The 24,424-nt window shown below is 39.0% G+C and overlaps 1 protein-coding gene across 3 annotated transcripts in view; it reads right to left on the reverse strand.

Annotated features, from left to right (window-relative positions):
* Nucleotides 1-24,424, reverse strand: part of PCMTD1 (protein-L-isoaspartate (D-aspartate) O-methyltransferase domain containing 1) — a 58,133-nt gene that overhangs the window by 18,381 nt on the left and 15,328 nt on the right. For 2 of the 3 annotated variants that reach the window (XM_032223042.1, XM_032223044.1), the window contains 3 exons: nucleotides 18,131-18,226; nucleotides 17,520-17,943; nucleotides 15,992-16,094 (listed from right to left, as the gene is read on the reverse strand). In XM_032223042.1, the coding sequence (XP_032078933.1) occupies nucleotides 15,992-16,094; nucleotides 17,520-17,826 (410 nt within the window). In that variant the 5' untranslated portion in view covers nucleotides 17,827-17,943; nucleotides 18,131-18,226. The remainder of the gene's footprint in view (nucleotides 1-15,991; nucleotides 16,095-17,519; nucleotides 17,944-18,130; nucleotides 18,227-24,424) is intronic. The other variant, XM_032223045.1, reaches the window with a different exon arrangement.

A 24,424-nucleotide genomic window follows, 5' to 3' on the forward strand; every position in this document is an offset into this window, starting at 1 on the left:
GTAATTTAAAATTCAGCATTTTATATTTATTCATCTCAGTGTGAAATCTGCGAAATTAAGGATGCATTAAAGAGATGGTGACAAAGTGACATGTTTGCATCTGGTTGCTACTTCCTTAGCTCAAGGAAATATTTTCCTGAAACTGCATGGTTCCTATGCAAGCCTAAGAAAAGCCATGGTTTCTTTAGAGAGTTGCTGTCTGGTACATAAAACACACTTATGCTGGGATCAAACACCTTTCCTACTTTGGATCCAAATAGTTGCACAGACATTCTTCCAACTGGAATGACTTCTTAAGAATTGTACTTAGTCCCTATTCTTTCAGATTTTACAAAATGGGCCAATTTAGACAGAATATTTCAATCTAAATTAGTTATTTCAATGATTTATATTTTATTTTCCCTGCTGGGAGTAGGCATGCTGCACTTCTAAACTGAGATCACAGAGGTGTTTGAAATATGGGATGGCTGATGTCTATGGAATTTCTCAGTCATCCAGGTAGTCATGGCTGTCCCAAAAGTGTTTTTTCAAGAGGCAACTTGACTTTCTGGTTTTTCTTTGAAGATGTTTCGCTTCTTATCCAAGCTTCTTCAGCTCTGACTGAATGGTGGGGAATGGAAGGATGCAGGAATATTGGAAAAGCTCAGGAGGACAGAGAGGACTGCTGGTTTAAAAGAGGAGTCAAAGAGACCATCTTTGTGAAAACTGAACAGCCTTCTCTCAACAGAGGGGGAGGGATACAACATCTGTCTATCTCCAATCTACAACACAGTTCTTTCAATAGTTCCAAGTAGGCTTCACAGCCACACCTTGATGACACAGATAAAGCTCTAGCTGGCCTTAACTCACTAAAAGAATGCAAATGACCAGCTGTCTGCAAGAAGTATAAAACCTTCCATTCCCCATCATGCAGTTAAAGCTGAAGAAGATTCTTGGATAAGAAGCAAAATGTCTTCAAAGAAAAACCAGAAAGTCTAGTTGCCTCTTAAAAAAGCACCTTTGGAATGGCTGATACAGAACTTGTCAGCAACAAAGCTGCTGCTTTTTCTCCACATACTTGTCTTCTGCAGACAACAGAGTCCTGGAAAATGCCAAGCTTGCTTTAAGGAACTACAAGTAGATGCTTAAAACACAAGGCAGTTTTTACTTCTGTGCATGCAGTGAAGAAACATTTTGCCATGCACAGGTAAACTAAGTAGCCCTGTTCCACCATTTCCACAATGTGCCTAATGGCAAACAGTACAGATATCAGATAATATATTCAGAGTTTATATCAGGGAAACAATATTAGTGCAAGACATTTATCATGCATAAACCTCATTCAACCAGCTGTGCTGATGATTACATTGGTTCATGCTCTAATGTAAATCAATCTCTTACAATACGAAGGACAGATGTTAAGGAAATTAACTTGTCATATCCTCAGCAAACTTCTATTTTCTTTCATCAAGAGTTCAAAAGATTCAAAAGAGTAATAACAGAAGAAAATGACACTTCCTTTCAATATTGAGGATAAAATTTCTCCATGGAGAACCATTGCTTGGTGTTATGGTATTTGGTGATTTTTATTAGATTTAACAACTATAAATCTATATGAAGGATTGCCTCTAATATGACTCCATGTTTACCAGCCACATACATGAGGTGTTATCAGTCCCTAATTATAGTTGGAACCTTGCAACCCTTTTAAGATCTTTTACAGTGCTTTCATTGGGGGTTGGATGCTAGATATAGTCTCTGCATCAGAAAATTAGTCTAGGAAAATACATTTATGTATTCAAGGAAATACATTGAGACATACTAAATTAATGGAAAATAATGATAGTGTCAGTGATTTGCTATGGGGAAGACAAAAGCCCAATTATAATACCATTAATACTAACATTATACCATTGAGTAAAACAGAGCTGATTATTGCTCAACAACGAAATCAGACAAAACACCAAGATAATGTATGGTAATGTAAGGGCACAAATTTATGCTCCAAAGGCTGTTTAGAAATGAGTGGATTCTTCTGCATCTTTCTCCCATTATGTAACTGCATCCAGCTTCCTATGTAACTGTGCACTGTTATGGACTATTCAGATGCACACTAAATGTTCTTCCGAAACCTCTGAAATCCCATTGGTAGTGGAAATGAGCCATTGTACAAATCTGTAGTTACAGAAATAAAACACAAGATACTAGACTGTAGTTTTTAAGCACTCTTTTTCTTCATCATCAATGTAATTGTGTAGTTAGATATAGCATCAGGATGACTTTATAATTCACACCAGTTAGTGCTACATAATGTGGCCTTCCCACATGTCTACTTTTGGCCTTCTAAAACTTAATGCCAAAACATATGTATCTTCGTGTTATGATTCCAGATACAAAAAGTAACAACATAAATGAATTTCAACTTTTTATTTAATCTAGTGAGCCACAGAAATGAAATGATTTAAAAGAAAATACTATTGGAGTAGAGTAAGAACTTTCATGTCCTACGCATTGATCTCCTTTATTTAAATAACTTATTAGAGCACAATCTTCTTTCAATCAAGTTGCTTGTTAGAACATGGTCAAAGATTGATAAAATTGATAAAACACATTGCAACCCAATCTGTGGCACAAAACAGACAAAAGAAAAAAAAATAGTCAAATGAGTAATATGAAATACAGTTCAGAAAATTAGGCCAGGTTTCTCAGATTCACAAATTCAGGAGAATCTTCCTTATATAAAGGCAGATGAAAGTAAAATAATTACTTAGGAACTCTGGTAGCCAAAATATGTCCTGTCCTTATGGCTAGCCTCTGAGTAAATATAAGTTCATTTCATAATTCAATCAGAACACATCCATGGTTTTCCCACTTCTGCATATGAATCATTAAATATACTCCAGGGAACCACACACAAAAAAGAACTGACATTTTGTGCCTGATTTTCTAACTCATTAATTGCAGATAATTTTTTTAAAATAACCATAATCATATGGCCTTTGGAAATACTATAAAATGGATTGAAACAAATTTGGACAAGAATTTCTTTAAGATTTCTGGTATATGTGGCTAGGAAGGAAAGAAAGAAGGGAATTTATAGTATGATGATAAACCTGTAATTTGACAATTTTGATGTAAGAAATTTAACATTAAACATACAAGAAAGCACTGTCCTTATATACCTTTCTACTAATCTATATAAATTATTATCTGCTAGTATGTAATCTGATGAGTGCTAGTACACTTCAAGGGCATATTACATTAATCTTGAATTCCTAGTATCTTCTAAAATAAATAGAACTCAAATCTCATATAAAACAATCATTAACTGAAGAGGTTGTGTCAGGACTGATTAGGTGAGGTTACCTGAAAAATTCTAAGTGGGCCATTACTTTTGGAATAACTTAGACATTCTGATAGGTGATGATTTATGATGGTCTAATATATCAGAAAGGTAAGATTGAATGTACATTACGATTATAGAGTCCCTTCCCTTTATGCAGCAGGTATACATGTTCCATTGATCCACCACTGAAAGCTATAAAAGACTTCAAAAATATCATTTGTCTAACTTGGAGGCTATATGCCTACTCTGCAAACTACTTAGAGGGCTGTAAAACACTGTGAAACTGTGTATAAGTCTAAGTGATATTGCTAACACAAAATTGCAGCAATTTGTTACAACAGTAATTACACTGATAAATATATTTCATTTATTTTTTAACAGGTTTCCTCTTCTGCCACCTAAAATTGTTTTTGAGAGTTGTAACTTTTATGGATTACAATGGTTTCATTTTTTAAATTATTTTAGATTATACAGTAAGGATACTAAGGGCTCTTTTTGAAGTATGCTGTCTTCAGAGCCAAATAACAGTTTTCCCCAAGGTGTATCATATTTTAAGATTTTCAAGCTAACAAGGCATGAGAATTTTATCATCAGATACTTTCTTGTGCTATATACATATATTTCTAACTATGCTAAGCAAAATGAAAACTGCCTTGATGTAGCTCATTTAAATAAAATTATCATATTTCATGTTTGCTATTTCTCCTAGTTCTTAATAAGTGACATTTTAAAAAGAAAATAATTTGATTATAATTGTATTCTGAATATAATACTGTAACAAACTATATAATAATTGTAAATGACAAGTTCAGGTTTAAAGAAAAAAATATCAGCAAAGCAAGTGGCAACAATGACTTAATGTGCAGTATACTAGCATATCACATTGATTGTACTAAACCATAATTTTAAAGAACAAAATTTAAATATTCAATTACCTTAAACTGGACTAGTTATTACTTTCTTCTGTATTTCTTAAAATGATAAAATAGGAAAGCAGTAGCATTTTATACTATTGTAATAGTTTAGACAGTAAATATTATTTATTAGATTTATGTTCCATTTTTCTCCTGGGAGTTCACAATGCTACCCTTCATTTTTGCTGAAAAGGGAAATTATAATTGGTCTAAGTTATCCTGTGAGTATATGTAGCTGAGGATGAAATTTATTGAAACTCCAAATTATTAATTATTCATTTAGCTCTGAATGGAGCATATGGCATAAATGTGGTAATAAAATTATAGTTATATGTGGATACAGATGCATTAAATACTATATAGATTCTGTAAATATTACCTTAAGTCTTGGTAAAAATTACATTTCATATCAAAATATGCAAATCTATATTGGCACTACACTCATCTGAAGTTAGTTTTTTAAAATGTTTTCCAAACTATTTTGTCTAATGTGTAAAATATCAAACTTTCAAATAGGTATTTTTAAAAGCTGTATTTTGGATGCAGTTTGAAGAGTTTTAAGTAATTGCTTCTGAAAACACCAAAATTTATTGTTTGGCAATTAGCTGTATTTCCATATTTAATCTGTATTGACTGCATTCTGTAGAGTTTTGTCTTGAAAACTGAACACTCCTTCTTTCAGTATGGTAGCAGACCCTAATATTTGGCAAGGATACAACAACTATATGACCCAAGAAAACTCTCTTAACCAAGGAAAGATTTCACAAGGGTTGTTAGGGTTTTTTGGCCAAAAGGTGCCAACAAAAATAGTGAGAAAGCACAAGAGCATTGGGAAGAGGCATTTTTGGTAACTGTGGTAAAAGTTTGCACATGAAATATTTATCAGGAAGAGCTTTAATTTTATTGTGTTCAGTGATTGAAGCCACAGCATATTTAGCCATACAGTACACAGCAGGAGTGGGTTCCGGCTTCTGTTACTGCTGGTTTGCTCAGGGATGCGCTTCAGGTGCGTGCGCTATCCGTGCATACACAGTAGTAAAACAATAGCTTCTGCCCATGCACAAAGCAAAAAACAAAATGGCGGTGCCTGTAGTGCCACCGATAGAACTGGTTTGGGGCTGTGGCAGACCAAGTTACTACCTACTCAGCTGAACCCGTCTGAACCAGTAGGAACCCACCTCTGGTATACAATAATGTGTTCATTGATTGTAGAGGTTTGTTATACGACAAACTATTTTTTAATCCTGATTTCAATGCCTTCATGTAGAAATTTTGGCAACTGGACAAAACAAATGCAATAGATACAATTCTGTTTTACAGGATCCTCAATCATTCTACTGTTCTTTTTACCTGGATAGGGACTTCATCATTTTGATGAAAACTTCTAAGTTCAATGTGCTTGCAAAGCATGATGTAAATATAGTGTTCAGCCACAGTGTCTGCTAAGAGAATCTCAAATCTTTCCAACCAAAGCAACATGAAAAATACTCCAAGGATTATGTTTTGCTTTGCTTTTATAACAAGTAAATTTATCACGGTTCTCATTTCAATAGCAGAAGCTTCCAAATCTGAAAACTGTAGATTTCTATTTTTCTTCTTCAAATAACTAATTATCTGTAAATTGACATATTTATTCAAGTGGAAATTGGATAAAAAGCCTTTCTTTTTGTTGTGGGTCAGCAGAAGTTCCTTTTCTAGTCTTCACTGTATTAATAGAACTAAAACATAGTACTGTTTTATTCCTGAGAGGCTGAATAAGTGAACTTACTTTCCTTCTGCAGATATTTAAAAATATTATCTTACTAGTAATATTTTTTTTCAGTAGTAATACTACAATTGTTCTCACTTACCATTGTAGAAAGATGACTCTTTCATTACCCAGAGATGAATAGTTGGTATCCTTGCCCAGAAGGAATCATATCAGCTTTTGCACTTGGGGGATTGGTAGCGTGCTAGCAGGTAGGCAATCTAGCACTGCCCCGTGGCTGTCCCTCCAAGACGGATATTCTACATCTAGAAGCTGACTGGGAGCAGAAAAGACAACATATTCCCCTTCAATAAACAAGTGAAGAGGAGTCCTGGCATTGCAACATCTGTGCATTAGACAGCCATAAGGATCCTTCTAGTTTCAAAATTTAAAGTGACTCATGTCAACTAAAGAAAGAACAGCATTGCTTATTAATTTTCAAAATGAGGGCAGTGCAATGACCTAAACTTATGAAGTGTTTCTCCTAAGAATTGTCCAGATAAAATAGAAAGTTGTGGTTTGCTGCCTAAGGTAATGTTTTCTAGTAAAATTAAATTTTAAAAAGAAGAAGATCAAGCCTTCATGTTTCAAAATGATGCCTCCATTTTTAAAGACAGCTAATTTTTTGAAATGTCAAATATAGAAGCTGAACATATTGCTAAAATATCTCCATCTTTTGAGAATAGGTATACAATTTTAGTGATTTTTCCAACTGCTACAAAGTTGAACGTATAGAAAATTTTACTTTGAAAATATAGATTTAAATGTCAGAAAATGAAAGAAATGTCACAAACTTATTTGTGAATAGACATTTCTGACACATTTTTGAACCCACTTTGTCATTTTAGATATCTAGTATATTATTATCAAAGGATAATAATAAGAAATAATAGAAAAGCATCAAAATTAATCTAAAAATTCTACCCTATTATTGCAAATACTGTACCATGAAATCTATGCCAAAGAAGAATACATTGCTTCATTTTCTGATTAGTTGAATATACTGCTTTTTCTAACGCAAATATGATATACATTTCCAAAGGTCATTTCTTGATGAAATATAGCTCTACTTACATACATCAAAATACTAATATTAATAGTTCTTAAAACCAGATCGTATGGGCCAGCAATCTTTCAAATTGTTTACATCTCCAAAAAACAAAATCTGATCTCCAATACATTTGGGTGGAGGAAGAGTTCCATTGACATGAAATGCAATTTTAAGTCTTAAACCCCTTAACATCAATTTAGCATTTTTAAGGACTTGCAACAGTGGTGGGTCCGGATTCTGTTCCAACCAGTACGGTTGGAAAGGCCCCGGCGTCACCCACATGGATGCACGTGGCACACGCGCACATGCACAACATGCACACGTGTCGTACTTGCCTGCAACACTTCCGCAAGCCTCCATAACGCTCCAGCTACTCAACGGAGCATCGTGCACCCGCTGTATGCACCATGCATGTGCGCAGAAGCGCCAAAAGCTTAAAGCACACGTAAGGAGCGATGCCGGCCGGCCCCTCCAGAGCACCTTACTGGAACAGTATCCGGTGCTCCGGGCAGGCTCCAGTACACCTGTACTGGGGCGTACCACCTGCAACCCACCACTGACTTTCAACCATTGATATATGGGTTTCCAATTCTTCTGTCCATGATTGAAAAATCCCAATGCTATTTTAAAAATGTTCATATATAATTGGAAAAGAAATGTTCTGGGTTTAATTTACATTAGTGATTCTATCAGATATGAAAGCACCTCAGGTAACTTTGAATTCTATTTAAGTTGAAAATACTGCTGAATTGCATCTGATTTTACAATTCTTTTTGCCATGGTTGTTAAGTGAATCATACAGTCATTAAACAAATTCAGCTTCTTCCATTTCAAATTTAATTTTTAAGATTCACTAAATCTTTATATCTTTCCAATGCTTTGGGGTTTGCTTGCCCATGAAATTTAGTAAAATGTTCCTTCTGTTTCATGGCATTTCCATCATTTATTTGTGCATGATTTCTCTCTTTTTTTCCAGCAATTAGCAGAATTGTATGTCATCTATACAACATTTCTTACTAGTTTTTTCTTAAAATCATATGTTATATGTAAAATACAATTTTGTCTAATTTATCCTGCTTCTTAAAAAAAGTCTCTCTGCATCATATATAAATGTTAGTTTATGTAGGTGCTCTTAATAGGAGTATTTTAAACTATGTCCCTCTCTAATTTTTAAGATTAGATTTATTCTTTTAGCTATATGTTTGTTTGTTTATTTATTTGTATGTATGGTATATCTTTAATTAAGTAATGCTTGCTGGTTTTAATCTATTCATGATATCTGGGTGAACTAGATTCATAAATGTAATTACACTTGCTTTTACTTTAATTATCTCAAACATAAAAAACATTTAGAATAAAGGCTAACAATGAAATTGTTATTTCTCATTATCTTTTTGTAAAGTTCCATAATTTGATCAAGCTTTGTCTATGTGTCCTTTTAGGTATTTTTTTTAAATATCTTTTATATCCCTTATACCATAAGTATCTGTACAGTTCATTAGCTAGACCGGCTTCTTCCAGTATTGACATTCTACAGTTCAGGAATTAAAACCCAAACAGTTAAGTAGTCATGAGTCTCAATCAAAATCTATCTACATCCCAATAAAGCTCAAAGATTTCTTATGGCATACACTATTGGAAATAAATATCTTTCTATTGTATGTTTCTACTATTTCTACTATATAGAGCAATGATAGCGCAGTGGCTAAAATACAGTGTTGCAGGCTGACTTTGCTCACTGCCGGGAATTTGATCCTGACCGGCTCAAGAGAGATTGCTAAAATAAGAATCCAGATTGTTGGGGAAATATGCTGACTTTGGAAACTGCTTAGAGCAAGGGTGTCAAACTTGCCTCATCGTCACATGACTATTGGCACTTTTTACCCCTTCACCAAACTGGGTGGGGGGTGGGGCCAGTATGTGATGCATGTGGCCCATGGGTTACGAGTTTGACATCCCTGGCTTAGAGAGTGCTGTAAAACACTATGTAGCAATATATAAGTTTAAGTGCTATTGCTATGTTGATAGAAAAACTTCTTATGATGATACTGAGAATAAATAATAACTTTTCAATAAAGCCCATAGAAGATGATTTTCTACTAAATTTTCAGTAAACAAACCTATGGATGATAAAAATAACTTTTGTGATATTTTTGCAAGTCTGATACATTAAAGATCACAATAATCAGGGAGCAATCTTAGTTTAGTTAATGAAGTCCTTGGTGACTTTATTTCCCCAGATAGTATCTTCCATAGAACTTTCCACTATGAAAACAACGTTAATTGCTAACACTGAGATACTTCTCAAAAAAGAAATCAAATAAGGTACAATATTCATTTTAATAACATTACATTTGCCACACTTTAAATTCATTTATTAACATCTAAATCAATATTTTCTAAATTTTTCAATACACTTCCACATATTCAGAAATCAAATATCCTCAAAGTAATAATAAAGTGCCCACAAGGATCGATATATTCTCACCATCACTACCGCTTTACTTAAATCATAACTCCATATTCAACCAACCAATTTCACACAAAAAAGGTGTTTCATCATTGTATAATATGAGATTCATATACATCAATTTTATACCTACTTAATATTTTAAATACCTTAAGTGTATTTCATACACTCTGTATCCCTCATCTCAATACATGAAGAATTAAAATTTAAAGTAAGTGCTCAAATAAATCACAGATTATAAAACAGTTTGGCAGGCAATAAATGCTAACATTACAGATATATGAGTACAAATAAATATTAAATTGGTAATCAAACGAGTGACTAGAGAAGATAAGTATAAAATTAAAAGTATAAAACAATACATAAACAAAAAGAACTTAAACAAAGATATGTATATTATTATTTCCTTGAAGAACAAGTTCACCACCAAACTCGCCTCTCTTCCTTTCCAAATGTTAATATTATTTTATTTATTTAAACCAGTGTAATGGTAGCAAAATCCTGCAGGAGACAATAGAAGCCAACAAAAACAAAAACAGAAGAAAACTAAACCCACAAAAAAAGACAGAATTTCAAAATGGCAATAACTATTCATTGTACAGTGAGAAATGCCAGAGCAGGTGAACTGGGAGGCAGAAAATAAGAAGGGGGAGGGGGAAAGGAACTGGGTTGGGTTTTTTTGGGGGGGGGGGTTGGTACAAGGTTTAAACCAAGGACATTTTGTACAAACATATGCAAAAAATAAAATCAAGGAAACAATGAAATATTAAGACAATTAATAAATGATTTTAAAAACCTGAAACAGGAAAAGGGAAAAAAAACAAAATTTAAAATCTAGAAAAAAATCTTCAAGCTACCATTATTTTCTCTGAAGATTTATTAGGAGCTACTTATCCAATTGCAAAATAATCAAACTGATGCTGGCTAAGGAGTTAGATAAAACGGAAATGAGAATTTTTAAATAATCCACATGCTTACCGGTATTATGAACAACAACAATCTTAATTAAATAGCTAGCTTCAAAAATGTTTTCTACTGGGTTCAGTAGGTTTAAAAGCTTGTACTCCTTAAGTGACAGGATATTTTATATCATGCACATATTTATAATATGGTTATATTTAATACTTCCTTCTCCAGGAAGGAACAGTCCTCATTATTTTTAATGCAACATAATTAAGAGGTGCTCATCCTCCTTTTATAATCATAACCATTTTCTGAAGTAAATTACATGCCAGCTATATATTTTAATGCAATTTGTAGAAACATGGAGAAAGTAGATAAATTTAATAAATAAATAAATAAAAATAGGTTGCATTATGCTATTTTGCTTTGCTTAGCTTATAATATTTCCTAGTACCTGTGTATGTTTAGCAAGCATTTGCCCCCTTTGGCTTTTGTTTTATGCTTTCCAGGGCCATTATAGTTGACTACTTCCTGTTCTGTGGTCCAATTATTTTAATATACTGTAACTATTATTTTTATATGTTTTGCCATATTTAAAGCCTCAAATACTACTGGTAACAGGAATAACTTTTTTTTGCAAATAAAGCAATTTTCAATAAAAGTCACAGAAATTGCTTCTTTTCTTCCAATGTTTTAATGGATCATTTTTATTATTTGTCAGTGAATTTTGTAAGTATGTGGGTGCCTGCTCTACCTGTTGGCATTACTGTAGATAACAAAGTTTATATATAACCTTGGGAACCTAGGCTAAGGTTCATTAGGCTAGGTTCCCAAGGTTATATATTGTAAGTATGCTATTAAAAAACATTTAATAGCATACTTGCTGCTTTCCATATTTGCATATATTTACAACATATTAACAAAAATTTGTTCTAAATAAAAGGATGAGAACTCTTCATGCTTAAAAAATTAAATCAACAATAGTGTCTCACTATCATCATTAAGACGTCTGTAACAGCTAATCCTCAGAGTTTATTTTCAAAGCAATATTGAAGTAAATATGGGATATTTACGTGACCAACCTATTAGTATAAATGACCACTTTAGGGTTTGTTTGACTCCAAATTAGCTAAAATTGACAGAATTACCGTGAATATTTCCTACTAATGTCAGTAGGAATATTAAAAATACTAATTTACCTTTCCAATTTGACAGAACTGGACAGACAGGAAAGGGAGGCATGTAACTATTTTGCCTAAAGTAGATATTTCAATCATACAAAACTAAAACCAAAGAAACAATATCAATACATACTGATCTGTGCTTTAGAACCTATGGTTTGCCTGTATCCTATGCTCAGCATAATTAAGTTTATTTTATTGTCGTTTCACCTCGTACAATGAAATTAAATGCCATCTTCAGTGTACATTATAACTATAAAAATAAAACACAAACACATATCCTTCACATTCTATGCAATTGAATTGAAAACCCGATATCGCATTACTATAGCACTGTACAGTAGAATTCAATATAGTTACTGACTTGGGTTAGAATCTGTTTTTCAGCCTATTTGTCCTTGTTTTTATTATCCTGTACCGCTTGCCAGATGGTAAAAGTTTTAAAAAAGGGTGCCTAGGATGAGATGGATCTTTAAGAATGTTTTGAACTTTTTTAAGGCAGTGGGAGCTATAAAGCTCTTCCAAAGAGGGGAGAGGGCAACCAGTGATCCTCTGGGCAATGATGTTAACCCTCTGGAGTACTGCCCTTATCTGCCACTGTGCAACTGGCAAACCATACACAGATGCAGTAAGTTAAAATACTCTCTATGGTGCAGTGGTGGTAGGTCACCAGCAGTTTTTCATTCAGTTGTTGTTTCCTGAGAAGTCTCAGGTAGTATAATCTCTGCTGGGTCCTTTTGACAAATGCTGCAATGTGAGCACCCCAGGTCAGGTTCTCTTTTATGATAACACACAGAAACTTAAAACCGGCCACTTGCTCCACTCAGTCTCCATTGATAAGCAAGGGCTGGATATCTGATCTATTCCTTCTATAGTCCTTGGTCTTATTGGTGTTAAGGACCAAGTTATTGTCTCCACACCACAAAAGAAACCACTCCACCTCATCTTGATGAGGAGACTCAACCCCCATCCCCACCCCCAGAGATGAGTCCCACCACTGTTGCATTATTTGCAAATTTATTAAAAGTATTACTAGCGTGAGTAGGAATGCAGTCATGCACATAAAGAGTATAGAGTAAGGGACTCAACACGAAATCCTGTGGTGTACCAGTGTTAAGAATAAGGGCTGAAGAGATATGATTATCTAATCTGACCCTCTGAGAGCGGCCAGACAGGAAATTCATAATCCAAAGGCAGATTGAATAGTAAAGTCCAAGATCCATAGGTTATGGAAACACAACCTACAATCCATTTATACCAAGAATATAACGTTTAGTCTGAAAATTGCTAAATAAAAATAGTAGCAGTTATTAATGTAATGGTAAATTAGATATTAGCAATTAATACATACTCAAAATATGTGCCAAAATACAACTTTGAAGTAGCTAAGACGTTAAATAATAATACATAAAAATTTAAATATAGCATGAATCCTTTCATTATAAGCCATAATGAAGGCCAAAAGATTACTTATTTACTGATTTTAGACTTTTTAAATCATGTAATTCTTTACAGTTTTTAAAAAATAGCTATAGTATAAATAATACAGTGCAACCATATAATGTAACAAAAAAACTCATAAATAGCTTAATACCAGAGCAATATATAAATAAGTCTTCCACACTATCTTAACCAAATGTATAAAGTTCTCCAGAAGAAGACAATTCTGTAAGGTCAACAGAATTAGGTCAAATCTAACTTCCAATGAAACACTGTTCAATAGTACATGGATCATAATAAATATCTCCTACAAGCTTGCCTCCTCTAATTTCAGTAGTGAGAAACTATCAGCCTTTCTCCAATATGTTGTATCATATATGTTGACTCTGGCTGGAGGAAGCAATCCTGAAGGTATCTCACTACTAAGCCATATAGGGCTTCGTTGGTTAAAGCCAATAATTTAAATTGCTAATGCAGGGCTCTAACTGCAGGCTTCATATTTTGATGGTTTAATATTGTTAAACCATCTAAAAGCGATTAGATAGTGCAAATTAATGAGTGATCTTTAACAGCAGTTTCATATATAAATCACTGCAGTAGCCCCAACAGGTGGTTAGGGTGAGAGAATGTCATTGCAAAGTCCTCACATTCCAGGAACCACTACAATTGGTATACGAGTCAGGGTTCGTTAAAGAGTTTCTTGGACATGGCCTCCATTTGCCTATCCAGCAATAGCTGTGATCCATGAGTTACAGAATTACTCCATCAGGGGCTGTTCTGCCCTTCAAGAAAAACAGTAGAGATGGCAGACACCCTAAATAATGACTAACTGTATCTTGCTGGGTTTAGTATCAGCTTGTTCCTTTCCATCTAGATCCTAATAACTTCCAAATACCGGCACAAGGCTTTGTCTGCATTACCAGTATGGCCCAGGATGGTGATATATTATTGAGTATCACCAGCCTATTAATATAGCACATCATGAACTGACGGATGGCCTTCTCATTATCTTCAAAGAAATGTTAAAAAGTCATGGGAAGAGGATCAAACCTGTAGCAGTCCACATATGAGGCTACTAGATTACTTCTTGGACAACTTCTGGCTAAAACTATCCATTGCTGAAGTACAAGTGTGTCATCATCCCCCTGCCATAAAAAAAGAATTCTGGACATGATAGTTAATGACTGCCAAGAGGTCAATTGGGCCAGAAGTTGCATACTATCCCATCAGTGTTTTGACAAAAATCATGGACAGCAATGAAATATGGTTCCAGGACTGACTGAGAAGTGTCCAAATAATCAATTCTAGGAAAGTTTGCTTCATAGAATTCCACTGTCTTCTCACAGCAGTTCAACAATCTTCTCAAAAAATGAAATCTTAGAAATAAAGAATTAGTTGACCAATACAGTTAAATCCAGAGAGGGCTTTTAAGGAAAAAAGGTGCACTACAGCTTTTTTCAAAGAAGCATAAAACATTCTTTCAAACAAAACTAACTGACCACCTCTTAGATACAGCTGACCACATTTTCTCAACTATCCAAAAAAATCTGGAAGTACATTAATCCAACCCATGCATTCAAATGAGACATTAGCAAAGCACCTGTCATTTAATTGGCCAGTTATATATCAAATAGTTACCATCATGAATCCTATACATGAAGAGTCAAGAGTTCGTAGACAAAATGTTGTATAGAACAGTTTCAAATGTCAAGCAGATGTTTGGTCAGGTTTATTTTCATTCTTTCTCCATTAGCAGTTTGGGTGTCACTGCTAGGGCTGCATTTCTCAGAATTCTTCAACAAAGGAGCCATTCCAGTATTGGCTAGCACTGAAAGGCCATTTGTAGGCAAAAATATTAAGAGAACAGGTTGCTTCTTGCTGCTGGTAGCTAAACAGGCAGATGATAGAACGGCCTACCAGATTCATGGGAAAATTCCCAAGTATCTGCAGGTGCTATGAAAAAGTAGCAGAGATACAGGTGCTATTTAAAATATTCCTTGATTGAAATCCAAAATGGATTGTACTACTCAATTTTAATTTGAAGTTCAGAAATATTCAGAATGCATTCCAGTAATTTTACCAAGTAGAAATATTTATATATATGAAAATGCAACAGGGTCTTATTTTCTTTTGACCCCCGAAAAAAGGCTAGGCCTTCTTTTTGAGGGGTGTCCTAATTTCCCCATGTACCTCACCTGGCTGCTTCTTTTGCGGCCGAAAACAGCGACGCACCTCACCTGGCAGCTGGTCTGCTACTTTTGTGGTCAAAAAGAGCGAGTGACGCACCTTGCCTGGTTGCTTCTTTAGTGGCTGAAAAGAGCAAGCGATGCACCTGGCCTGGTTGTTGGGTTGCTTCTTTCACAGCTGAAAGGAGCAACCCACACACCTTGCCGCTTCTTTTGCGGATTAGTCACACATGCACTTAAATAGGGCCAAATTTTAGGAGGTTGTCTTCATTTTAACGCATGCGCACAAAACAGCACTGGGCCTTCTTTTTGGGGTGGATCGTGTTTTATGAGAAACACAGTGTATATGTATGTTTGTATGTGTATATGTATGTATGTAGGTGTGTGTGTACGAATATGTATGTATGTATGTATGTATTTATAAATAAATACCTTTATTTATCAGCACAAATAAAACACACACACACACACACACACACACACACACACACACACACATATATATATATATATATATATATATATATATATATATATATATAAAACCAAGGTGCAATACTTTTGAAGACTGTACAAGAGTATTGATAATACAACTACAGTACCAGATTGATGAATATCTTACATTTTGAACATTTTAAAATAATGTTGCAAACTTGTAATTATGACTGCAATAAATAAGCATGGCAAGTTTCCTCAAAAGTCTTCATAAATATTTTACTGCCCCCACAGGGTAAAAGAAGATTTTAATATAAAATTAGCCATCAATATACTTACTTATCAAAGCTATCACTGCATTTTATGAAGTTCTCTAGTTTTTCCTTAGCATATTCCACCACATCAGGATGTAGTTCTATTCCATGATTTATTCCAAAAGGGCCTGTAAATTAATATTCAGCAACCATGTGAGATTATTGAATCAATGTATTTTTCATAAAACTGTACACTGATATGAATGCTAAACAACTACACAGCATTAGGTGGATAGTGGAAACGTATGTATTGTTACAAAATACAAAATAGGGTTGACTCAGCCTTCCATCCTTCCGAGGTGGGTAAAATGAGGACCCAGATTGTTGGGGGCAATATGCTGACTCTCTGTAAACCGCTTAGAGAGGGCTGAAAGCCCTATGAAGCGGTATATAAGTCTACTGCTATTGCTATTACAAAAGAAAGTTATCCAATAAGCCCCAAACCATATAGCTGCTATACTGATAGAGGAGTAAATAAAGATACCAGGGCATAGTGCCTATTCTTTATAAGAAGAAAAAGGAATGACTGCAGATAACTTAGTGTACTGCAGAAAGTTGTTTATTGTCAATTGTAGATCTTTGGATGGTTTCACAAAACTGTGCTTAACCTTGCTTTACAATCAAAACCACTATGTCAGGGTTGTCAAACTGGAATAGAATAGTATAGATTTCATTGAGGGCTGCATCAGGGTTGTGTTGACCTTGGGGGGGGGGCATAGCTGGGGTGGGCATGGCCAGCTCGACATCATACGAGGCTCCGTTTTCAGCCGCGATGGGCTCCTGTAGCTCTCTGCCAGTGAAAACGGAGCCTGGGGAAGCCACAAGTGGCACACCGGACTCCATTTTTGCTGGCAGAGGGCTGCAGGCTGTCGCAGCCAAAAATGGAGCCTGGGAGGGCAGCACAAAAGCCTGTCCTTCCCTGCTATCAGGGTGTCTCTGTGGGCTGTATCTAAGCACCCTGCTGGTCAGATCCGTCCTGCGGGTCTTGAGTTTTACACGCCTGCAATATGTGGTTATGATGGCAATCTCATTTATGATAATGATAGTGCAGTTGTTTATTCAACTGCCTGCTTCTGTTTATAAAAAGCAGGAAAAAATCCAGGTTAGTGCTTAGTATTATTAGCAGCTTTTTCACTAAAACATAGCAAGAAGGTATAGCTCAAAATTCCTTCTTTATTTATCAGGGAACATGTATTGAATTATGTTATTTTCCTCGCTTTATCTCCCACTTTCAAAATAGTGAAATAAAGATATAATATTTAAATTTAAGTCTCAACTTAAATGTCATGATTATTGTATTTTTAAAACAATTGGAAGGTTTCTATTTTGTACAAGGGGGCAATATTGACAGAAAAATTAAGCTATAAACATTTGTTCATCTTTGCAAAGCCACAAATCTCTTGGTAATTTAAGAAATTTTGATCAATTATATACCAGGACACTATTTTGAAAAGCTAATTGTTAATATCTTGCAGGTTTGGCAGGGGAATAAACATGCTACTTTAAAATCTCAGCCAATATAAAAGAATGTTCAATAATTTTAAAAATATTACCTAATATTAATCCCACCATTGTACTTAAATATCCGGTTCCACTACCCAGATTAAGAAAAGACAATCCAGGTTGAAGCTTTAATGCTTCCATGACTTCAGAATAAATGCATGGTGCCGATAAATGTATATTTCCATGCTTCCAAGCCAAGTCTTTATATGCATTGTCTCTATAGCCTTCCAGATAGTAATCACCACGATCAATAGCTCTGAAGGCTTGTTCTACTCGCTCAGTACGAATATATTGTGCTTCTTTCAAGTTATCAATTAAATCATCATTATCTTCGCCTGCACTCACAGCTCCTCCCATGATGATTGTCTTTTAACAATTCAATTAATTTTGAGAACACATTGGTAGGTACTTGTCTGATGTTTCCACATAGAAGATCCAATCCAGTCTGGCTCAATACTGCTTTGCAAGAGAATCCTAAAAGATTTTTAAGAAGACATACTTTTATTTTCACAAATTGTAAAAATGTAACCAAATTCAATGATAATTGGATAGGAAAAGTAAATAATGTTATTTGATGTCTAATGTACTAGACATACAGTTCTGAATTAAACCAAATACTCAATATACAGTGAAACTCCTCAGAATTTGTAGAAAGTCTTACTAGATGAAAGTAATCCATATCCGCCACCCCAAATGGAACTAGGTCAAAACAAAGCTGGTGTGGAAATGTACAGTTGATCCTCAGTGGAAAACAAGTCTATTAAAAGAAAAGAGTAAATCTGTAGTCAGAGTAATACTGATATAGTAATACCAAATGTCAATTGTCTAGTCAGAATAATGCCAATATAATAATAGCAAGCAAAATTTTCCTTGTAAATTGATATTTTACATTTATTTATTTATTTATTTCCTTGTAAATTTACATTTTCCTTGTAATTTTTTACTTACAAGGAAATGTTATCTTATTCAGCACTTAAACATGGCAGGTTTTATATATTTTTCTTATTGACTATGGAATACATTACACTCAGTCTCTTTTCTAAATACAAACGTCATGCAGAAAGCACTGGAGAAGATAGTATTGAAATGGATACTATGATTTTTAACATCTATTTGAATTAAGTTTTACAATAATAAACAATTTCAATTAAATATAGAATTTTCTTCTCAAAAACATATTTTTCTGCTTATCTATCTATCTATCTATCTATCTATCTATCTATCTATCTATCTATCTATCTATCTATCTAAGATAGATCGATAGATAGATGATAGATAAATAGATAGACAGACAGACAGACAGACAGACAGTATGTGTTCCAGCATAACTCTGGAGCGCCTCTAGCAATTTCAACCAAACTTGGTACACAGATGACTTACTCTCTGGAATCAAATACTTTTTTGGGGGTGGGGGTGGTAAGACACCCCTGGTGTGTGTGTGTGTGTGTGTGTGTGTGTGTGTGTGTGTGTGTGTTCCAGTATAACTCTGGAACGCTTGGGCTATTAAGAAGAATGAGTGTGGTGTCCTAGAGCAGTAATTGTTTGTGATATCACTTTCTTCGCAGCTTTCTCTGGAAAGCCAGACATGACAGTCACTCTCCAGTGGACAAATGGGGAAGTGCCTGATGGATTTGGGGCAAAGTGGCAGGATTGTAGACTGGGCAGGAAAGAGGACCATATGGGAGGGGCAGAGAGCAAGGATGATGGGCATGGGAGTAGGGGGAAGAAAAGCACCTCTCAATGGCTCCCTGTCAGACAAATGCTTCGCCATTTATAAATACCTGGGCAATGCCGGGTTATCAGCTAGTATTGTATAAGTAATAATTTCCAGTGTAGAAAAAATAACTTAAAAAGAATGTTGGTCTTACCTGAACGTGTCTTTTAAGAGGGAGTGGTCACATGTGGGTATTCTTAAAGCCTGATTGGTCCAAAGACTGAGAGCAAAGACTTAAATACTGGTGCCTTCCAATCCTGGCCCAGTTTCCTCGAAGTTGAACGGTAAAATTGAAACAACAAAACACAACAACGACAAACCCCCGGGACCACCCGGGCCCTTCCCTTGGCCCCAACGGAACAACACTAAGGGCGGGTCGTAACCACTCCCTCCCTTCCTCTTAAAAGACACGTTCAGGTAAGACCAACATTCTTTCTCCAGAAGAAGGGAGGGAGCGGTCACATGTGGGACATACCCAAGCTATAGTCCCAGGAAGGGAGAAGAAAACTACTAGGACCCAAGGGGAGCATCAGCCGCCACCCACTGCAAGACCCTCCGACCAAAGGACGCATCCGCAGATGCGAAGGCATCCAGACGATGTCAGATGAAAGGCGTTGGAGAAGTCCAAGTGGCCACACAACAAATGTCCACAAACGGGGCCCTCGTGGCCCACACTGCCATGGTCACGGCACTCCTGGTAGAATGGGCTGTGATGCCGACGGGACCGGACAACCAACCGCCCCATAGGCCTCCGTAATGGCCTGACGCAACCACCGGCCAATGGTGGCCGAGGACACCCTAGAATCTAGCGTTCCCGGCTGGAACGAATCAAACAAGGCCACCGACCTATGGATCCCTCTGGCCCTCCGGAGGTAAATCCGCAGAGTGCGTCGCACGTCCAACCGATGCCATAGCCTCTCCCTATCATTGAATGGGCCCAGGCAAAAGTCGGGCAGGACCGTCTCCTGAGCCCTATGGAAGGGAGAGGTTACCTTCGGGATGAAGGTAGGATCAAGGCGAAGCACCACCCTGTCCTGGGGAAAATGGCAAAGGTCGTCCCTGGACGACAGGGCGCCCAGTTCCGAAAAACGTCAAGCGGAAGTAACTGCCACCTTCAGCGACAAGAACTGCAGATGAACAGACCAAAGAGGTTCGAACGGGGCCCCGGTCAAAGCCCTGAGCACCAGGGGAAGATCCCACATGGGGAACCTGCAGACGGGGGGAGGCCTGAGATTAGCTGCCCCCTTCAGAAAAATGCTTGAACAAGGGAACATGGGAGAGAGAAGAAGACCCCCCCCCCAGGACCGAAGACAAAGCCACCACCTGGTGGCGCAACATATTCTGTGAAAGCCCGCCGTCAAGGCCCTTCTGGAGGAAGTCCAAGACATTAGGAATTGCGGCCCTATCGGGAGAAATGGCAAGAGAAGAACACCACCAGACAAAGGCCGCCCAGGTGGAATAGTAAATGTGGGTCGTCGATGGACACCAAGACGCCTCGATGGTATGAATGATCCCGGAGGACAGGTTAGCCCCCCTCAGAAGCTGCCGTTCAATAGCCAGGCGGCCAGATGGAGCCACTGGGGCTCCGGGTGAATCAGGGCCCCCTGCAGCAAGACCACCTCCCCCTGAGGAATCCTCTACAGAGGGGCCACCGACAGCTGGACTAGGTCTGCGAACCAGAGCCTCCTGGGCCAATAAGGGGCCACCACAATGACCAGGTCCTTCTCGGCCACCACCTTCCCAATGGTCTCCGGGACGAGGGGAATGGGAGAGAATGCATAAAGAAGGCCCGAGGGCCACTGGCTCCGTGCCCTCCGCAGACCTGGACTGGAAACGGGTGAAAAACCGAGTGTCAGCACCTCTTCATTGAGTAATTAGGAAAGAAGACCACGAGACTCCATAGGTAGAAATCAAGTGTACTTTTACTAATTATAAATGATTAAAGGAGTAGCAAAGCGAAGACTGATTATTTAGGCGCGAAAGCGATTGATATATAAAATAACCCATTCCCCACCCCTTGGCATCCCAGTTACAGTCCAATCATAATTCTCCTAAGTGTCAGGTGTGAGATAACTTCGAAAGGCATCACCAAGATGGAATGTCGGTGCCGTTAGCCTTGGCGGGAACCTCCTCCCCATGCGTAGTCCGACAGGCAGCAGAACTCCAGTATCTTCCTCCAGCACAACAAGTAACCCCTCCCAAATACCATGCCCTCTCTCCCCGTTTCATGGCAGCCGAAGCAGCAGCAAAGCAGAGGCTGACACCGAGGAAGCTGGGAGTTCGCGGGCGAGGCGAACAGATCCACCAGAGGAGTCCCGAACCTCTGACAGATCTTCCGAACAACAACGGGTGGAGCTGCCACTTGCCATGGTCCAGAGTCGCCTGACTCAGCCACTCCGCCTGGACGTTGGAGAGCCCGGAGATGTGTTTCGACACCAAGGGCAACAGGCACCTCCCCGCCCAGGCGCCCAGTCTCAGAGCCTCCAGCCAGAGAGCCTGAGAGTGGGTCCCCCCCGACGATTGATGTGGCCTTGGCGGCCACATTGGCCATCAGGAGGAACACATGACGCCCCTGAAGTGTCGCAGAGCCAGGCGGGCCGCCTTCAGCTCCAACCAATTGATGTTGTGGCGGAGAGCCAAGATCGACCACCCTGCCTGGCCCCCAGAAACAGCAGCCCCGCTAAATGGCCGGGGACAGCCACCACCCCAGCGAGACCCAGATTCCCACTGGGAGGCGGAGGGACCGAAGAGAATTGCTCAAATGCCCCCTCTGAAAGGGGTTGAGTTCCCACTGGAGAGGCTGAAGATGAAGTCCGGCCCAGGGAAAATCCCGATGCAAGAAAACATCTTGCCCAATAACAGAGATAGAGAGAGGATCAAAACTAACCGACTTCCGCGAACGCTTTCTGCCAGGTGACCCAGGCTGCTCTGGCACTCCTGGGACAGACGCACTACCCCCGACACGGAGTCTACGACTGTCCCCAGGTGAAGAATGTGCGTGGAAGGGGAAAGGTGGCTCTTGGAGAAATTCACTGAGAAACCTAGGCTCTGAAGACCCCGGATGGTGAGCTGAAGATCCAAAATGGCTGAGGAAGAGACTCCGCCTGAACCAAGACATCGTTTAAATAACATTGGAGTCTCGCCGGGATGGAGTGCAGATGAGCCTCCAGGGCTACCAGAACGTTCGTGAAGGCCTGGGGAGCCGAGTCCAGCCCGAAGGGTAGAGGCGGTTCCCGTGTGAGAACCTGAGGAACCTGCAAAGACCGGCCAGAAAAGGGATGTGAAAATAGGCCTCTGTGAGATCCACCAAGGCCAAGAAGTCCCCCTTACTGATGCCCTGAAGGATAGATTTGAGGGAGGACACTTTGAATCGCCTGTACACCAGAAAACGGTTCAGACGTTTGAGGCCCAGAATTGTCCTCCAGCCAAGCACTTCAGAACCATGAACAGGTTGGAGTAGAGGCCCAGGCCCCGTTCCTCTAGAGGAACTGCCTCCACCACCTGACTGTCGAGAAAGTGATCCATCAGGCGGCAGCGCTCCAGGCTCCGGGACGGAGGGAACGACCTGAATAGATTTGGAGGGGTGGAGAGAAATTCCAACCTGAGACTATGACGAACCATGGCTCGGACCCAAGCATCTGACGTGATCTCGTCCCATTGCTCTGCATAGAGAGAAAGGAGGCTGCCGATGGGACAACTCGTGTTCCAGTCACTTCCCTCTGCAGTAGGGATGGCCGCCTCCCCCACGAAAAGGCCACCTGGACTGCTGCTGGAAATGGTGTCTGTCCTGAAAGGACGACCTGTGAAACTGCCTGTCAGAGCAGAAGGAAGAAAAACACTGGTTATAGTCATAATCTGGAACTCTATACTGTTGCCTACGGTAAGGATGAAGCCTAGTCCTGGGCTTCCTAGCAGTAGATGGCAAAACCTTCTTTTTGTCCTTAACCTCGACCAGAAGGGGTCGAGGGCCTCCCCAAAGAGATTAGGCCCCTGAACGGAGTGGCTGCCAAATTCCACTTGGCCTTGTTATTCATCTGCCAATGGCGCAGCCACAAGAGCCTGCGAGATGCGACCGAAGTGGTCAAGACCCTGGATGCAAACTTGACCATGTCCAGGGTCGCATCAGCAGAGAACTGGGAGGCCGCCATGATCTAGATTAGATCCTGGATGGGAATGCGCTCCTGGAGCTGCTTAAGCCACATGACCGTGGCGCGGTTGAAATAAGAAGCTGAGGCCATGGACTTGATAGCCCACGCAGTGGCATTAAAATTCTCCCTCAAGGGGAGTCCCGTTCGCTTATCATCTGGCATTAATTTATCCGCCGCACCGCCGGATACCTCTGGAGAGGAGGAGACCAGGGAGGTTACCAGGTTGCCAACGACCAGCAACTGAACGCCCTGAGCAAAATCTGCTCCATGTTATAGTGCCCTCGGACATTACCCCCAGGAGTCGAGAAATTGGAGGGAAGTGCCCACTGGTTGGTCAGTACCTCCATAAACAAGGGAGGAGCCGGAATCTCCTCCTTGCCCGTGGCCATGGCCAAAAACATAGCCAGGTCAGAATCCCTAGGTGGGGGCACCGAAGAGTCCCCGGTCCCCACCTTGGTGGTCTTCCTTGCCTCGCTCAATAGACTTCTGTACATGGCCGGGACAAAGAGGCCTGCAGAAGAAGACACATCTGAGGGACCCGCATTCTCATCATCGAAAAACCCATGTCCTGGAGGTTCTCCTCCCCCATGACCAAAGCTTCACCAACCATGGAAGGAGAGGAAGCATGAAGATTGGCCCTGCCCAGGCCCCCATGCCTGGAAGAAAAGGAGCCTTTGTCCCTCTGGGCAATGCCCCACGAATGGCAACAGAAATAAGCCTTTTGATACCTTCTGTTAAATGCTCCAAATCTTCCACATCCCCATAAGAAGATCTAGGCCTCAGGGGAGCCAACCTGCAAGAGGCGCAAGAGCCCCTGAAAGGGTCTGCACCGCCCCTCCGCATGTAACCTGGAGACACCGAAGGAGAGGGGGACAGAAGGAGAAGGGCTGAAACCCCTAGGGGAAGAAAGCCCAGGAGAAAGGCCTGATTGGAGACCTGGATGTGTCCCTGGAATTAGGCCTTGAGGCCTTGGCCTGCCTCTCTGCCCTTGCAAAAGCCTTTTCAATGGCCTTATGTCTTCTGGCCTCCTCCCTGGCAGAGGCCCTAGATGGGCGCTGAACCAAGCTAGGCATAGGAAAGGGAACCCCCTCGG

This window comes from Thamnophis elegans, chromosome 8 (assembly GCF_009769535.1).
Source record: "Thamnophis elegans isolate rThaEle1 chromosome 8, rThaEle1.pri, whole genome shotgun sequence".
In the NCBI taxonomy this organism is placed as follows: Eukaryota; Metazoa; Chordata; class Lepidosauria; order Squamata; family Colubridae; genus Thamnophis; species Thamnophis elegans.